Here is a 14,112-nt window from a genome sequence, read left to right as displayed (position 1 = left end):
CCCTTATGGCCATAGCCAGGGCAGGGGTAGCTGTGGCTGAGGAATGGGGGCAGAGGCCCCTCTCAGGAGGTGAGAGTTCTGGATTAAATCCTGCCGCATATTCACAACAGCTCTGTCAGAAGAGTGGGCAACATCAGCCCGGCGCCACCTCCCACAGTCCCTCTCCCTACCAGGTTGCCCTGTACACCAACACCACCCAACAATGTCTCCAGGACAGGCCCACAAACTGCGATTTTTCTCAGCATCTGCTTTGCTGAGGGCTTAGCAGGAATCATCTCAATTTTCATGCCCTCTCCTGAGGGAAGCATATTTTCCAGATTTTACAATGTGCACAGGCCTACTGTGCTTTCCACAATTGGGGAAATGCACGGTGTCTGAATTTCCTTGAATTTGGTCCCTAAACTGCCTCTCCCCGACCTGATGCAGCTTGGGCTAAAAGATGAATGAATGGAGGACCGGATTTTTAAAATGAAAGAATGGAGTGGGCCTATGAGTGCTGGGGCGGGGAACATCAAAGCCAGAGTGCGACCAACTTTACCCCGGCACGCTCCCGGGGTGTAGGCTGAAGTTGGAGTAAAGTGGATGGGAAGGGGGGCAGCCTGACCCCGGGGAAGGGTGTGAGGAACGCCAAGAAATGTCCCTGGTTGGTCTGTGCCCTGGCTCCCTCCTTGTCCAGCCGTCCACGGGCCCTAGCCCTTCCTGGGGCTCAAGAGCAGGTGAAATTTTGGCTTGCCCCCATTCCTGGTCATTAGTGGGCGCTCAGCGAGTGTGGACATATTACTAAACGGATGACTCTCTGTCGAAGAGTCCCCACGCCCTGCGGCCCAACTAGGCTCAGGGAGCGGCTCTAGCCTCCCGTCGCCCCCACCCCGGACCTGGTCTAATCAGCCCCCGGCAGGACCCGGAGGCAGGAGGGAACGCCCGGGGCGGGGCTAACGTGGGGGCGGGGCCAGCCACACTGGGGTCTCCAGTCCGCCCCGGGAGAGTTCCGGCGGCAATCAGCGCGCGGATGCTGCAGGTTCACATCCCTTCTGTGGGACCCGAGGCCGAGGGGACCCGGCAGAGCCCCGATAGAGGGCACATGGTGAGCGGGAGCACTGGATGGGAAGGGGTACAGGGACCCGCCAGATTTCCCTGCGCCGAACGCAAGGGGACCCCGCTCCTGGGGCTCGGGCGTCCGAACGCAGCGGGCCAGGCTGTCGAGGGCAGCTTCCTAAGGGTCTCCGGGCCGCTCGGATTTGCCAGCCCCGAGGACAGTGGTCCTGGCCCTTGAGGGGCTCACCGCATGGAGCAGAGTCCCCGAGTGTGTGCGAGCGTGGGAGGGTCCCTGGAGAGCGGAGCGCTCCCGCCGCTTTGTGCCTTTGAGGGCGGAGGGTGGGCGAGTGGCCGGGCAAGGGTCCAGCGGCGCCCTCCCGTCGGCTTCATGAGCACCCGGCTGCCTGCCCGCGCCCGCCAGGTGTTCCGAGTGGAGGTGCTGTGCCGCGGGCGCAGACATACCGTGCAGAGGCGCTACAGCGAGTTCCACGCGCTGCACAAGCGGGTGAGGCAGCAACCAACCGACCGACCCCGCCCAGCTCCTGCCCACCCTCTGGGAGGCGGGCAGACGAGCTGGCAGGCCCCAGTCTCTGCCATCCCCATTATCGCCCCAGGCCCTGGAGACCCCTGCGGGCTGCGGGATGGGCGCAAAGGGGCAGGTCCCAGTCTCTGTTGTCCGTGCCCTGGCGCAGCCAGCCCGCTGTCGGGCGTTTTGGGGGTGAAGGGTCAGGTTGGGGCGCCTCTCGCCCTTGTCCCATCCACCATTCACCACGCGGGTATGTCTCAGGATAGAGCCTGAAGTTTGGGAGTGGAGGCATGGCGGGGAGGACTGGGAAGGGGTCTTGGCTAGGATGAAATGAGCATGAGGGCTGGGTCGGGATGCTGTGATCGCACCTCCGTAACCTGGCAGATCAAGAAACTATACAGAGTTCCCGACTTCCCCTCGAAACGCCTGCCCAACTGGAGGACCAGAGGATTGGAGCAGCGGCGGCAGGGCTTGGAGGCCTATATCCAGGTGTGCGTGCGTCTCTCTGTTGCCCCCCAGCCTGCTGCATGCAGAGGTCCGGGGCATGGGGTGAAGGGATCCCACATTTGGGGCATTTTGTTTTTGTGTGTTGGGCACACCTGTGGCATATGGAAGTTCCGAGCCACAGCTGCGGCAATGCTGGATACTTAACCCACTGTGCCAGACTGGGATCAAAGCTGCTCATCAGCAGCCTCCAGAGCCACTGTAGAGATATTGCTGGATTATTAACCTAATTGGGCCACAGTGGGAACTCTTGGGGCCTGCTATTTACTACTTCAAATTTCCAAACAGTAATGGGTCCAAACATACCTCTGAATTGGTAGGACTGAGTGAGGTAATCAGGAGGCAGGTGGTCCCAGTTAAATGAAAGCTAGTTCTCATCTCCAGGGTGAGATCCTGTGCTGCCCTCCTGATATAGGGTGGAGATCCTCCCCCTCCTTTCCCACATGGTTATGCCCCATCACAGGCCAGGCTGGCTTCATGAGCCAAGCTGTGTAGTCATCCAGGGCCAGTGTTTGGGAGGGCCCCAAACTTGGTTTAATGCTCTACTCTCACTGTCCAGAAATACTTTTTAAAATGTTTTTCCGGAGTTCCCGTCGTGGCGCAGTGGTTAATGAATCCGACTAGGAACCATGAGGTTTTGGGTTCCATCCCTGCCCTTGCTCAGTGGGTTAAGGATCTGGCTTTGCCGTGAGCTGTGGTGTGGGTCACAGATGTGGCACGGATCCCGCGTTGCTGTGGCTCTGGCGTAGGCTGGTAACTACAGCTCCGATTAGACCCCTAGCCTGGGAACCTCCATATGCTGCCGGAGCGGCCCAAGAAATGGCAAAAAGACAAAAAAAAAAATTTTTTTTCCCATTATAGTTGATTTAGGGTGGCCTGTCAGTTTCTACTGTACAGCAAGGTGACCCAGACTCTCTCTCTCACACACATATATATGTATATATTCTTTTTCTCACATTGTCCTCCATCATGTTCCATCACAAGTGACTAGATATCGTTCATTGTGCTATACAGCAGGATCTCATTGCTTATCCACTCCAAAAGCAACTTTGGGGAGTTCCCATCGTGGCGCAGTGGTTAACGAATCCAACTAGGAACCATGAGGTTGCGGGTTCGGTCCCTGGCCTTGCTCACTGGGTTAACAATCCGGCATTGCTGTGAGCTGCAGTGTAGGTTGCAGACACGGCTCGGATCCCGCGTTGCTGTGGCTCTGGCGTAGGCTGGCAGCTACAGTTCCGATTAGACCCCTAGCCTGGGAACCTCCATATGCCGCGGGAGCGGCCCAAGAAATGGCAAAAAAAGACAAAAAAGACCAAAAAAAAAAAGCAACTTTGCCTCTATTAACCCCAAATTCCCAATCCATCCCACTCGGCAACCACAGAAATTCTTTATCATCTTGGAAGGCCCCCCACGTTTTCATTTTGCACCAGGCTGCACACATGACACGGCGGAGTCTGATTACAGGTTTTCTCTGTTCTCTTCTCCAGGGCATCCTATACTTGAACCAGGATGTGCCCAAGGAACTACTGGAATTCCTGAGTCTTCGGCACCTCCCCACAGACCCCAAGGCCAGCAGCTGGGGGTGAGCACCTCTAGGGACCATGGCTTGGCATGAGAGGAGCCTCAGAGTTGGGGGGACAGGGGGTCTTTGCAGCCAGCGGGTGAGGAAAGGCTCTAGAGGCCAAGCCCTTTTCCCTCTCACATCTGCCAGGCCTGGTTTTTCCTCTTTGAGACATGACCTCCCTTGTTGGCTTTCATGACCCTGGTGGAGGGGCTGTTTTCTGGAGAGTGTTGGTTACACCAGCTGCCTCCGGAACTGAGCTTGTTACAAATAGCAGTGGTCCCCTGGGAGGTGAGGTTCTGGGCTTCCGCAGGTTCACCCTGCCTTCCTCCCTCAGGCAGCTCACAGCCTCTCTCCTTTTCAGCACCCTGGGGCAGCTCCTGCCTGGCAACAGCAGGCAAGTCCAACGCCCTGTTGGCACTGGGCTTCTGCTGCCCTCTCGTGGCCATGTGCTAGGGGATGTCCTACTTCCCATTTTCCTTTTTTTTTTTTTTTTTTTTGAGACCTATCACTGCTGTCTGGCTGTGAACCCTTGCTCCTGCAGAGACAATACTGGCTCCTTAGCCCAATGTGCCACATTGGGAACTCCCACTTGCCACTTTTCCTTGGTGGGTCCTTGGCGATCTCAGTCCTTACTCTGAGGCTTTGTTCCACCTACCCCTGCACTGCTCATGACCACTTTTCCTTTTAGCTCACAGCTGTGCCACAGGCCAGTCATCAGCTTCTGCGTGGACCCTTACATTTGCATCCCCCCCCCAGGTAAGGCAGTGCCTCTGACCTGTAATCCACATTCTGGACTGAGGATCGACGGTGGGAGTGAAGGGGGAGCATTTCTCAGTTCCCAGGACCCCCAGGCAGCATCTCCCTCCTGGACACCTTTGGGGCCACACTGCCCTGCTTCCTGCTTTATATTCTCATCCAGGGAGCAAACTTGGTGAAGTAAGCTTGGCTCCCCTGGTCTCCATTCCTCACCAGCTTGGCTTTATTTTACCAAGATGTGACCAGAATGTGAACTGGGAATGCCAAGGCCTTGTTTTGGGTGGCCAGCTGCTAACCACTGCCTTGGTGGGGCGCTCCTGTTCTGAGGGAGGCTGAGCCTATGGGCAGCTCAGGGAGCTGCAGGCCTGAGGCCAGGCCCACCCCACACCTCCTCTTGCCCTAAAGCCCCTACCCTCTTCCTCCTGTCCCAGGGCCTCTGCCTGACATGGTGGTGAATGGCGTGCTCCAGGGTCTCTACGGCTTCAGCACCAGCACAGCTAAAACCGAGCCAGAGGATGCCTGTCACCCTGCTCCAGTGCCACTGACGCCCTGACCAGCCCAGAGGCCCTTAGGCCACCTGCCAGGACAGTCATGTGCCTCAGTCCCGTAAAAGGGACATAGGCTGCGTTGCCCTTGGCTTGGATCCAGAACTCACCACCCCTCCAGGCTCAGCACTGAGCTACACGGGTAGCTGGGGCGTAGAACTCCTGCATCTTAGAGCCCAGGGGCCAGGGCGGGGACAACAGAGGACAGGGAGAAGGTTACAGGTGTATTTCTTCACCTCTATCAGGAGGAGGGGAGGGGACATGCAAGGTTGAGGCACAGGAGCTAGCAAAGTTTTAGAAGCAAAGCTCCTGCTTGACGTTTTGTGTGTAGCACCTGGGGAGAGGTGCTGGGTTTAGACTTGGGGGGTGGGGGGGGCCAGAACCCAGCCCATACACAGGTTATAAAAAACCACCTTTTTTTAATTGGTCAGTGTTGACAGGAGTTTGTTACAAAACCGGGCCCTCCGGCCGTGGAATGTAAGGGGAGGGGTCTGCTCCGACGGATGCTGGCACTCGGGCCAGAGCGGCATGGAGCCCTGTGGCGCCCAGCACTGTCTTCACCTCCAGGAGGGCAACAGGGCTGCACAGACAGTCGCTCAAAGGGAAGAGGTGCCCGGGGGCCCTACTCCTTGGCGATGGCAAAGGGCTTCTCCACCTCGATCTTGCCACAGTCTGCGATTGTCACATCCTTCAGGGGCTTGTCCCGACCATCTGTCTTGGTGCTCTCCACCTTGCGAACTACCTCCTGGGGAGGAAGGCAGAGTGTCAAGGGGTCTGCCGCACAGCGGAGACGGGCCCCAGTGTACGGTAGGGGAGGGCTGAGGGCCGCCTGGGGTACCACCCAGGTTGGACTAAGGGTGAGGAGAAGGAAGAGGGTGGCTGGGGAGCGGGTACCAAGTGGCTTGGCAGGGACAGCGTGCTCGGCTGTGCCCTGTACACTTAAGGTGGTGCCAGGACATGACTGAGTTCCGTAATTGTGCCACCTTGCTGAGCCTCCTGGCCACCTCTGCCTGGGACCTGGAAGGATTCGGAACTTGGGGGCATAGAGAAGTAGGCTGCTTTCCATCACCCCCAGGTTTGTGGAAATAAACACGGGGCTGCATCTGTGGTTCCCTAACGGGAAAGAGCTAAAAATATATGCATCCCCTGCTCTGGGGTCTCTGTCGGGTCCAGGTGAGGGTGGTCCAGCCTTAACCCCTGCCTCCAAACTCACCATGCCCTCGAGAACTTTGCCGAACACCACATGCTTGCCATCTAACCAGGCTGTCTTGACCGTTGTGATGAAGAACTGGGAGCCATTGGTGTCTTTGCCCGCGTTGGCCATGCTCACCCAGCCAGGCCCATAGTGTTTCAGTTTGAAGTTCTCGTCGGGGAAGCGTTCACCATAGATGCTCTTACCTGCAAAGATAGACTAGGTCAGGGGAGCTGGAGCAGCCCAAACAAAGCAGTTCCCTGGGGGTGAGGATTCCAGAGGCTTGACTTGTTCTCCATGGCCAGCCAGGCCCACATGAGTACAAGGACAGGCAAGAGTTCCCTTCCCGCCCGCTGGCTTGGAGCCAAGCCATGCTGACAGCCCACCAGGGGAAAGACTGGGTGGGGCGGGGGGGCAGTGGGAGAGGGATTTAGTCCACAGCTCACATGCCGATTACTGTGGGAATATGTTTTATAGCTTTCAAATATGGCAGATTTTAACTCTCCGCAGTGGGGGCCTGAGAGGCCTGCCGATCAGCTTTTCTCCCTAAGAGCACAAAAGATACAGAGGAAGCTCCAAAGCAGAGAGAGGAAAGTCAAGAGCCTCTGATCAAAGAAGGGACCAAAAATAAAAGGTGATTTTGAGTGTGTGGACTGTGTCTGCTGTGGAGGGTCTGGGGCCCGGGTAGGTGACAGAGGGAGGCGGGAGCAGACCGACCCAGTCTCAGATCCCAACCTAAGCTCCCAAAGCCAGTGCCAGGAGAAATGCTGCACCCTTCATAGTTCCCGTCCTCTCCTAGACAGTCAGGTTGTGCACCAGAGGCCCTGAGGAGCCCAGCAACAAAGAAGTTAATTTTTATTTTGTTCTACCGGACACCTTTCAAGCTTATTTGCAAACTTCCCTCCTCAACACACGAATTTTCACTTTGTGGTTCCCATAAGATGGAACTCGGTTGGGAAGCTGTCCTAGACTATCTCCAGGGAGATAGTTCTGATCGTGCAGGAAGGGGGAAGACGGAAAACCAAGAATTGCTCGACATTCACGCCCATACCAGGGATCAACCGGGTTCTCCCACTGCAGGGCAAGGACTCCTGGCTTGGGGTGCTGTCCAGAAGCCTCCCCGGTGGGCATGAGAATCCTCTTTGTAAATATCTCAAATGACTGCTGGTATCCACAAACCCCCCCAATCCACACCCTTAGCTCCAGTCACTTTCCGAAGATACAGGCTAGCTCTTCGTTTTAAACTCTCAACATACTTTGGGAGTTCCCGTCACGGCCCAAGTGGAAAGGAATCTGACTAATATCCATGAGGGTGCAGGTTTGATCCCTGACCCCGCTCAGTGGGTTAAGGGTCTGGCGTGGCTGTGGCGTAGGCCAGCAGCTGTAGCTCCAATTCAACCCCTAGTCTGGGAACCTCCATATGCCGCAGGTGCAGCCCTAAAACCAACCAATCACAAGGTACTCCGTCATCTTTCCCCCCATACTTCAGTTGACATTTTTCCTCTGCATGCTGTCAGCTGTCCTCACCTTCATTTTTTTCCCATTCATCCTTTTTTCCCCTCACTGTATTAATGGCTAACGCTGAAGTGTGAACAGTGAGCCAGAGGAGTGGTCCAAGCATGTGCCACACAGAAAAAGCCACCCTAGGAGGCAGGAGCTGAGACCCATTTCAAAGCTGAAGAAACCGAGGTACAGAGGCTAAAGACACCTGATCTAGAATTCAAATGAAGGTGGGCTCTGGTATCCTTCCCCAGGGTTCAGGCCGGGGTTGCCCTCCCCAGGGACAGCTGCACCAACGCCCTGCCAGTCTGCTGCCACTGCCTCCACGTCCTGAATCTGCCACGTTACGTTCCCTCAAAGGGCTCTGCACTCGGGTCTTCAGCAGATCCTCACAGAGCCCTGGGTCCCCGGCCTGGCCATGGGCTGCCACCCTGGGCTCTTGTTGTGAGCTCGACTCCCATCTTCCTGAGCCCACCTTTGGTCAAACTCCTGCCACAGAGCTGAGCTCACACCTTAATCCTACCTCTTCCTTGCCCATTCAAATTCTCCCCTGCCAGGACCCCATCCAATCTGCCGTCACATTCATAAGGCCATTTCCTGATCACCTGTGCCTGTCAGCACCTCGAGGATGGCTGCCCTTAGTGACCACACGCTAGACACCACACGCTCAACATTGCACCTCGCCCTCCCAGCACCCACAACTCTCACCACTCTTACTTTACAGAAGAGGAAACAGGTTCAGAGGACGCATTTGCTTGAGGTCACAAAGCAACAAGGTGGCAGACAGTGATCACACCCAGGTCCGATGCCATGAACACAGTGCTATGGATCGTGTAGGCTTTGTCCTCCCCGCCCAGCTGGCTGTGATTTGCATCTGCTATTATGCAGCTGTCAGAGTGTTTTCTCCTAATTCTTCCCACCCAGATGATAAACAACTTGAGGACCAGGCCTGATCTCTGAAATCTGTGTTACAGCCCATTTGTGACTTGCCAGGTGCTGGAATTGAACGGGATTTGTCTGTCCCACTGATTTTTATCCCCTCAGCACCTACCACAGAGCCTGGTTCAGTCAACATTCACGGATGGGGTGAGCTGTAGCTGTGGCCTAAGGGAAGGGCAGGCTGTGTGCCAGTGTGGGGACACGTGTGGGTGAGCCCATGGTGTCTGTCCGTCCTACTGAACAAGTAACACAGAGGTGGGACTGCCAACTCTTGCCAAGGGGTCCCTGGTAAGAGACCGCCCGTGCAGGGAAGCAACTTCTGCCACCCTCGCTGGGGCTTTCAAGTTCATCCACACAGGCTTCGCGTGCCTGACCTGGAATCACCTACATAGATGTTTCACTTTGCTCCCCTCCCCCCAGGAGGTGCTTTGAGAAAAGCCACAGAGGCAATAGGCCTGGATCAGCAGGTCTGCCGGCTGAGCGAGCCCCTCTTTTGTTTACCTGACCCCATTCCTCCCTCTTCTTTGTACTGAGTTCCCTATACAAAGAAGGGTGCAGATGTCTCTATGCAGGTGACAGATCTACCTCTGGAGCTGGGGAAGGAAGAGAGGCCTTGTCTACCCAACACAGCTGGCCCTTGCACCTTGGGCGCTGCACCGACAGACCCCTCTGCCCAGGACCTGGGGTTACCTCCAGTGCCATCTCCCCGGGTGAAGTCTCCACCCTGGATCATGAAGTCCTTGATGACACGATGGAATTTGCTGTTCTTGTAGCCAAACCCTTTCTAGAAAAAGGGATGAGGAAGTTAGGAGGAGGCACGAGGTATACCAAGCAGACATTAAACAGGCCCTGCAGGAACGCAGCCAACAACTCCTGCTCACAGAAGAGAAACCCCTGCTGGCAGACTCAACATGCTAGTGGGTGAGCAGTTACCAAAGGCCAGGTGTGGCATACACAGATCCAGGAAAGGCTGAGACCACACAGTCCTCTGCCTTTAGACAAATTCCCAGACTTTATACACAATTCTTCTTCACAGAATGCCTCCACATTTTCCCACATCTAATCATAGGAACAGACGATGCAAGAAAACTGACAAAAACAAGTTACCGGAGTTCCCGTCGTGGCTCAGTGGTTAACAAATCCGACCAGGAACCATGAGGTTGCGGGTTTGATCCCTGGCCTTGCTCAGTGGGTTAACGATCTGGCGTTGCCATGAACTGTGGTGTAGGTTGCAGACGCGGCTCGGATCCCGCGTTGCTGTGGCTCTGGCATAGGCTGGCAGCTACAGCTCCAATTAGACCTCTAGCCTGGGAACCTCCATATGCTGCGGGAGCGGCCCTAGAAAAGGCAAAAAAAAGAACAAAAAAAGAGAAAAAACCCAGTTACCTACTAACCAATGGAAAGTTGAAGTACAAGCTCTTTTTTATTTTTTGGGCCATGCCAACGGCATGCCAAAGTTTCCAGGTTAGGGATGGAACCTGTACCACACCTGTGATGACTCCGGATCCTTAACCTGCTGACCCACCAGGAACTCCAAAACAGAAACCTTCTTATATAGGACATTCATTTCATTAAAACCTGGAAACCTCTGAGCCCCTTACTCTGGTGCAGAAGCTACAAACTAGTTTCCATAGATGTTTTCTTTGGTTACCATGATGTCTCAAAGATGAAAACTTTTCTTAAAAAAAAAGAAAATAATAATCCTAATTCTGGATTCAGTTTAAAAAACTCAGTAGAGGAGTTACCATTGTGGGTCAGCATTTTATGAACTGGACTAGTATCCATGAGGATGTGGATTCAATCCCTAGCCTTGCTCAGTGGGTTAAGGATTTGGCGTTGCTGCAAGCTGCAGCACAGGTCACATATGAGGATCAGTTTGGCATTGCTGTGGTTGTGGTATAGGCCAGCAGCTGTAGCTCCAACTAGACCTCTAGCCCCGGAACTTCCATTTGCCGCAGGTGCAGCCCTAATAAGTAAGTAAAAAATAAATTAATTAAAAAACCCAACAGATATAGTAATAGTGGGTTCCCTGTGCCAGAGGGCACAGCTGGTACTCTGTCACTGTTATGGATGGGGAAGTCAGTTTGCTGCCAGCCCTACATGCCAATTTCACTTCTTTTGAGCTTGGCTACTTCCACTCTAGCCACTTACCTCTCCTGTAGCCAAGGCCACAAAATTATCCACCGTTTTTGGAACTGTCTTTCCAAAGAGACCGATGACCACCCGGCCTATATCTTCATCTCCAATTCGCAGGTCAAAGTAAACCTGAAGAAAAAATACCATTTTGAATTTGGCCTCTTTGAAGGGGCCTTGCTAGGGAAGGGGGGACCCAAGAAGCTACCCAGAGGATGGGAGAGAAAACAGCCATATTTTAGGAGCAGTGTTTCTAAATATGACTTTGGTGGCAACAAAAATCCCATGAAAATTTACGTTTAGTTTGTTGACAATCTCCTTAGACTACAGATTAACAACCTTTGCTCTAAATAAATAATGGGCCCAGATGATAAAATTTAACATCAAAAACCCTAAGGAGGGGAGCCTAAGCACACCCCTCAGGTTTAAAACTACACAAATGTGCTTTGTAATTGGAAGTGACTACAACTGGACCTGAGTAGATAAAGGACTGGTAATTTGGCAGACGCAATCTTTCACCATTTCTCCAGCACTGCATAAACGGCTCTGAGTCTTCAGTGCCAGCCCAGCTGGGCATCATGGGTGGCAAAGCCTGGGCCAGGGCCAGGCTAACGGGGAGGGTTCAGGTCAAGCTCTGGTCTGAATAAGCGAGGACCGCTCAGGCGCCAAGAAGCACAGCAGAGAGACTAGAGAGGGGCAGAGCCAAAGCCAAGGACGCCCAGGCCTGAGCTCCGGGGCCGTAAACGCCTCGGACACATGTGACTAGCGGCGCCAAGGCCGGAACCCAGGCGGCGAAGGGCGGGCCTCGCCAGGCAGGTCTGGAGAGGGGAGGGCGGACCTTGACAGTGACTTTGGGTCCCTTCTTCTTCTCATCTGCCGCGGAAGGTCCAGGCAACAGCAGAAAGAGGACCGAACCCACGACGACGGCGGCGACGAACAGCACCTTCATGTTCCGCTCCAAGAAGCGCAGCATCCACCGGGAAAAGCGAGCGCTACAGGGCTGCTGAGGCCGGAAGGGGCGGGGCGGAGCGGCGTGGGCCCCGGCGCCGCCACCCAGAGCAGCCGGGGGGAGACAGGGGTTCCTACCGGCCTCCAAGCTGGAGGAGGGCCCCATTTCCCCCCTCTGGGTCGGCGCCAGATGGTAGGTCCCCCTGGGGGGCGGAGCTCGGCTCGCCTACTGAGCTAGCAGGGACGCGGGCTCGTGGGTGGCTGCCACGTTACTGCGGCCTCATTGGCTCCCCAGCTCGCCAACGCCGACCAACAGGAAGAGGGTCAGCGGAAGGCGGCCCCGGGAGAAGACACGATAGTTTCCAGCTGGCAGAGCCTGCACTCTCTCGCCCTGCCTTTGCGGGATTGCAAGTCCACTGGCAGGAGGTGACCGATACTTTACGTGAGGAAGGGCATCGATGGGGCAGAAGCGTTGTCCGTATTGGGACAGTCAAGGATTAGTCACCACCACATTGGATATAAATGTGATAGCCTCAAAGACTAGCGGCACGTTTCTGCCTACTCGTAGTATAACCATATACAGCGACCAGAATTCTACTCCTGTGCAAAACTTGCTTCACTTTTGTTTTTTTGGTAATAACACATTGGAAGAAGGATCTGAAAAAGAGTGAATGTATCTATATGTGAAACTGAATCACTTTGCTGTACACCTGAAATTAACACTTTGTAACTGCACATTTATTTATTTACTTATTGCTTTTTAGGGCCACCCCCGTGGCACATGGAGGTTCCCAGGCTAGGGGTCTAATCGGAGCTACAGCTGCCGACATACGCCACAGCACCATCAGAGGCGCCTCTGCGACCTACACCACAGCTCACCACAACGCAGGATCCTTAACCCACTGAGTGAGACCAGGTATCCTCATGGTTCCTCATCCTCATGGTTCCAGGTTGGATTCGTTTCCGCTGCACCAAGTTGGGAACTGCAACTCCAATTTTTAAAAGTCCTACTTTTTTTTAATTATTAATCTCTATCACAGTACTACGTTTTTTCCCTCTCCCTTCTCTAATTGTACTGCTGTGTTTGTCAATGGACACTTTAGTGTGTACTCTGGTTCTTTTTTTTTTTTTTTTTTTTTTAATGGCTGCTCCCACAGCATATGGAGGCTAGGGGTCGAATCAGAGCTGTAGCTGCCAGCCTATGCACAGCCACAGCAATGCCAGATCCAAGCCGCATCTGCAACCTAGACACCACAGCTCATGGCAACGCCGGATCCTTAACCCACTGAGCAAGGCCAGGGATCAAACCCAAAATCTCATGGTTCCTAGTTGGATTTCTTTCTGCTGCGCCACGACAGGAACTCCTGTACTCTGGTTCTTAACTTCCTTTCTTTATCTGTTTTCCAAGTAACTACATTTTTTGTGTGAGGAATGGACTGTGTTGCCCTTACTTAGTATACAGCTCTCCTAACTGCTGCAGGGCTAAGTGCACAGCAAATATTGATTGGAACAGCATCACTGTTAGAAATGAGATGGGAAACAATACCTGCAACAATCTGAGGTTTAGTCTCCCTTCTCTAAAAACCTCCAGGAAAGTCAGGGATAGTAGTCAGATGTCCCCAAGCAGTATCTCAGGTCTCCAAACAGACTTGTTGTTCCCAACAGTCGACAACACATATACTTAAGAACTGGGAGTCTTACATCCCCCGGCCAAAAAAACCCCCTGCACACTGACATGTTTCTGAAACTGGGAATCATAGCATTAAGTAACTGATTTTCAAATACTAACTTCATAGCAATTCCTGGTCTTCACAGCCCTGATCTTAGGTAGACATGCCTCCTTTTCCATTGTTCACCTCAGCAATTTGGTCTTTATATAAGGTGCCAACCTGATTCTGAAGTTATGCATGGCCCCTGACATTATCTTGTCCTTTCTTACACTGAGGTCACTGCAGGTGGTCTTCAGAGCTTCAACACAGTTTTCTCAAATACAAATGACATTTGCTGGTTTTTTTTTTTCCGTGTTTTTTTTTTTTTTAGGGCCATACCCACGACACATGGAGGTTCCCTGGCTAGGGGTCGAATCGGAGCTATAGCTGCCGGCCTAAGCCAGAGGCACAGCAACGCCAGATCCGAGCCCCATCTGTGGCCTACACCACAGCTCACAGCAACGCCAGATCCTTAACCCACTGAGCAAGGCCAGGGATGGAACCGGCAACTTCATGGTATCTAGTCAGATTCGTTTCCCTGCGACACGAGGGGAACTCCAGCAATGTTTATTTTTAGAGTAACCCATAGGAGAGGGCAATGTTCAACCCAGAAGAATGGAGCAAGAATGCCAAAGTATCAGGCATTATTTTCACTCACTGGAGCCTTGAATCATATCAAAGTTAGTCCTAGCTGGATTCTTAGTTACAAATGAACCAGTAAACAGTAAAACCAGGCAAACCAACCAACCAAACAAGCAAAA

General features: G+C 53.7%; 2 protein-coding genes across 4 annotated transcripts; one reads left to right on the top strand and one right to left on the bottom strand.

The window, feature by feature from the left end:
• Positions 1-863: 863 nt before the first annotated feature.
• On the top strand, positions 864-5,297 carry SNX22 (sorting nexin 22). 3 transcript variants are annotated; one of them, XM_047765920.1, is made up of 6 exons: positions 864-1,084; positions 1,457-1,811; positions 1,946-2,050; positions 3,553-3,647; positions 4,318-4,385; positions 4,817-5,194. In XM_047765920.1, exons 1-6 carry the CDS (start codon positions 1,010-1,012, stop codon positions 4,827-4,829), a joined length of 711 nt encoding a protein of 236 aa, XP_047621876.1. In that variant the 5' UTR covers positions 864-1,009; the 3' UTR covers positions 4,830-5,194. The 3 variants fall into 3 exon arrangements, with proteins under 3 accessions (XP_047621876.1, XP_047621877.1, XP_047621878.1); XM_047765921.1 differs by having other exon boundaries at positions 940-1,084; positions 1,457-1,540; positions 4,817-5,297; XM_047765922.1 differs by lacking the exon at positions 1,457-1,811 and having other exon boundaries at positions 941-1,084; positions 4,817-5,280.
• A 32-nt stretch (positions 5,298-5,329) lies between these two features.
• PPIB (peptidylprolyl isomerase B) lies at positions 5,330-11,728 on the bottom strand. The gene is made up of 5 exons (XM_047765919.1): positions 11,533-11,728; positions 10,713-10,826; positions 9,252-9,345; positions 6,144-6,328; positions 5,330-5,675 (listed from the first exon to the last, which is right to left on the bottom strand). Exons 1-5 carry the CDS (start codon positions 11,665-11,667, stop codon positions 5,553-5,555), a joined length of 651 nt encoding a protein of 216 aa, XP_047621875.1. The 5' UTR covers positions 11,668-11,728; the 3' UTR covers positions 5,330-5,552.
• Between the last annotated feature and the right edge of the window lie 2,384 nt (positions 11,729-14,112).

Source organism: Phacochoerus africanus, chromosome 2 (genome assembly GCF_016906955.1).
Source record: "Phacochoerus africanus isolate WHEZ1 chromosome 2, ROS_Pafr_v1, whole genome shotgun sequence".
Taxonomy (NCBI): Eukaryota; Metazoa; Chordata; class Mammalia; order Artiodactyla; family Suidae; genus Phacochoerus; species Phacochoerus africanus.
Note: the sequence above shows the minus strand (reverse complement) of the source record. Positions and strands in the feature narration are given on the sequence as shown.

What these genes read in the sequence shown, in the direction of transcription:
- SNX22 (XM_047765920.1), top strand. Translation starts at nt 1,010, where the DNA reads ATGCTGCAGGTTCACATCCCTTCTGTGGGACCCGAGGCCGAGGGGACC. An exon ending in GCCCCGATAGAGGGCACATG is followed by an intron (nt 1,085 to 1,456) that starts GTGAGCGGGAGC and finishes CGCGCCCGCCAG; the next exon opens with GTGTTCCGAGTGGAGGTGCT. An exon ending in GCTTGGAGGCCTATATCCAG is followed by an intron (nt 2,051 to 3,552) that starts GTGTGCGTGCGT and finishes TCTCTTCTCCAG; the next exon opens with GGCATCCTATACTTGAACCA.
- PPIB (XM_047765919.1), bottom strand. Translation starts at nt 11,667, where the DNA reads ATGCTGCGCTTCTTGGAGCGGAACATGAAGGTGCTGTTCGTCGCCGCC. An exon ending in GACCCAAAGTCACTGTCAAG is followed by an intron (nt 10,827 to 11,532) that starts GTCCGCCCTCCC and finishes TTTTTTCTTCAG; the next exon opens with GTTTACTTTGACCTGCGAAT. An exon ending in CCGGGGAGATGGCACTGGAG is followed by an intron (nt 6,329 to 9,251) that starts GTAACCCCAGGT and finishes CTATCTTTGCAG; the next exon opens with GTAAGAGCATCTATGGTGAA.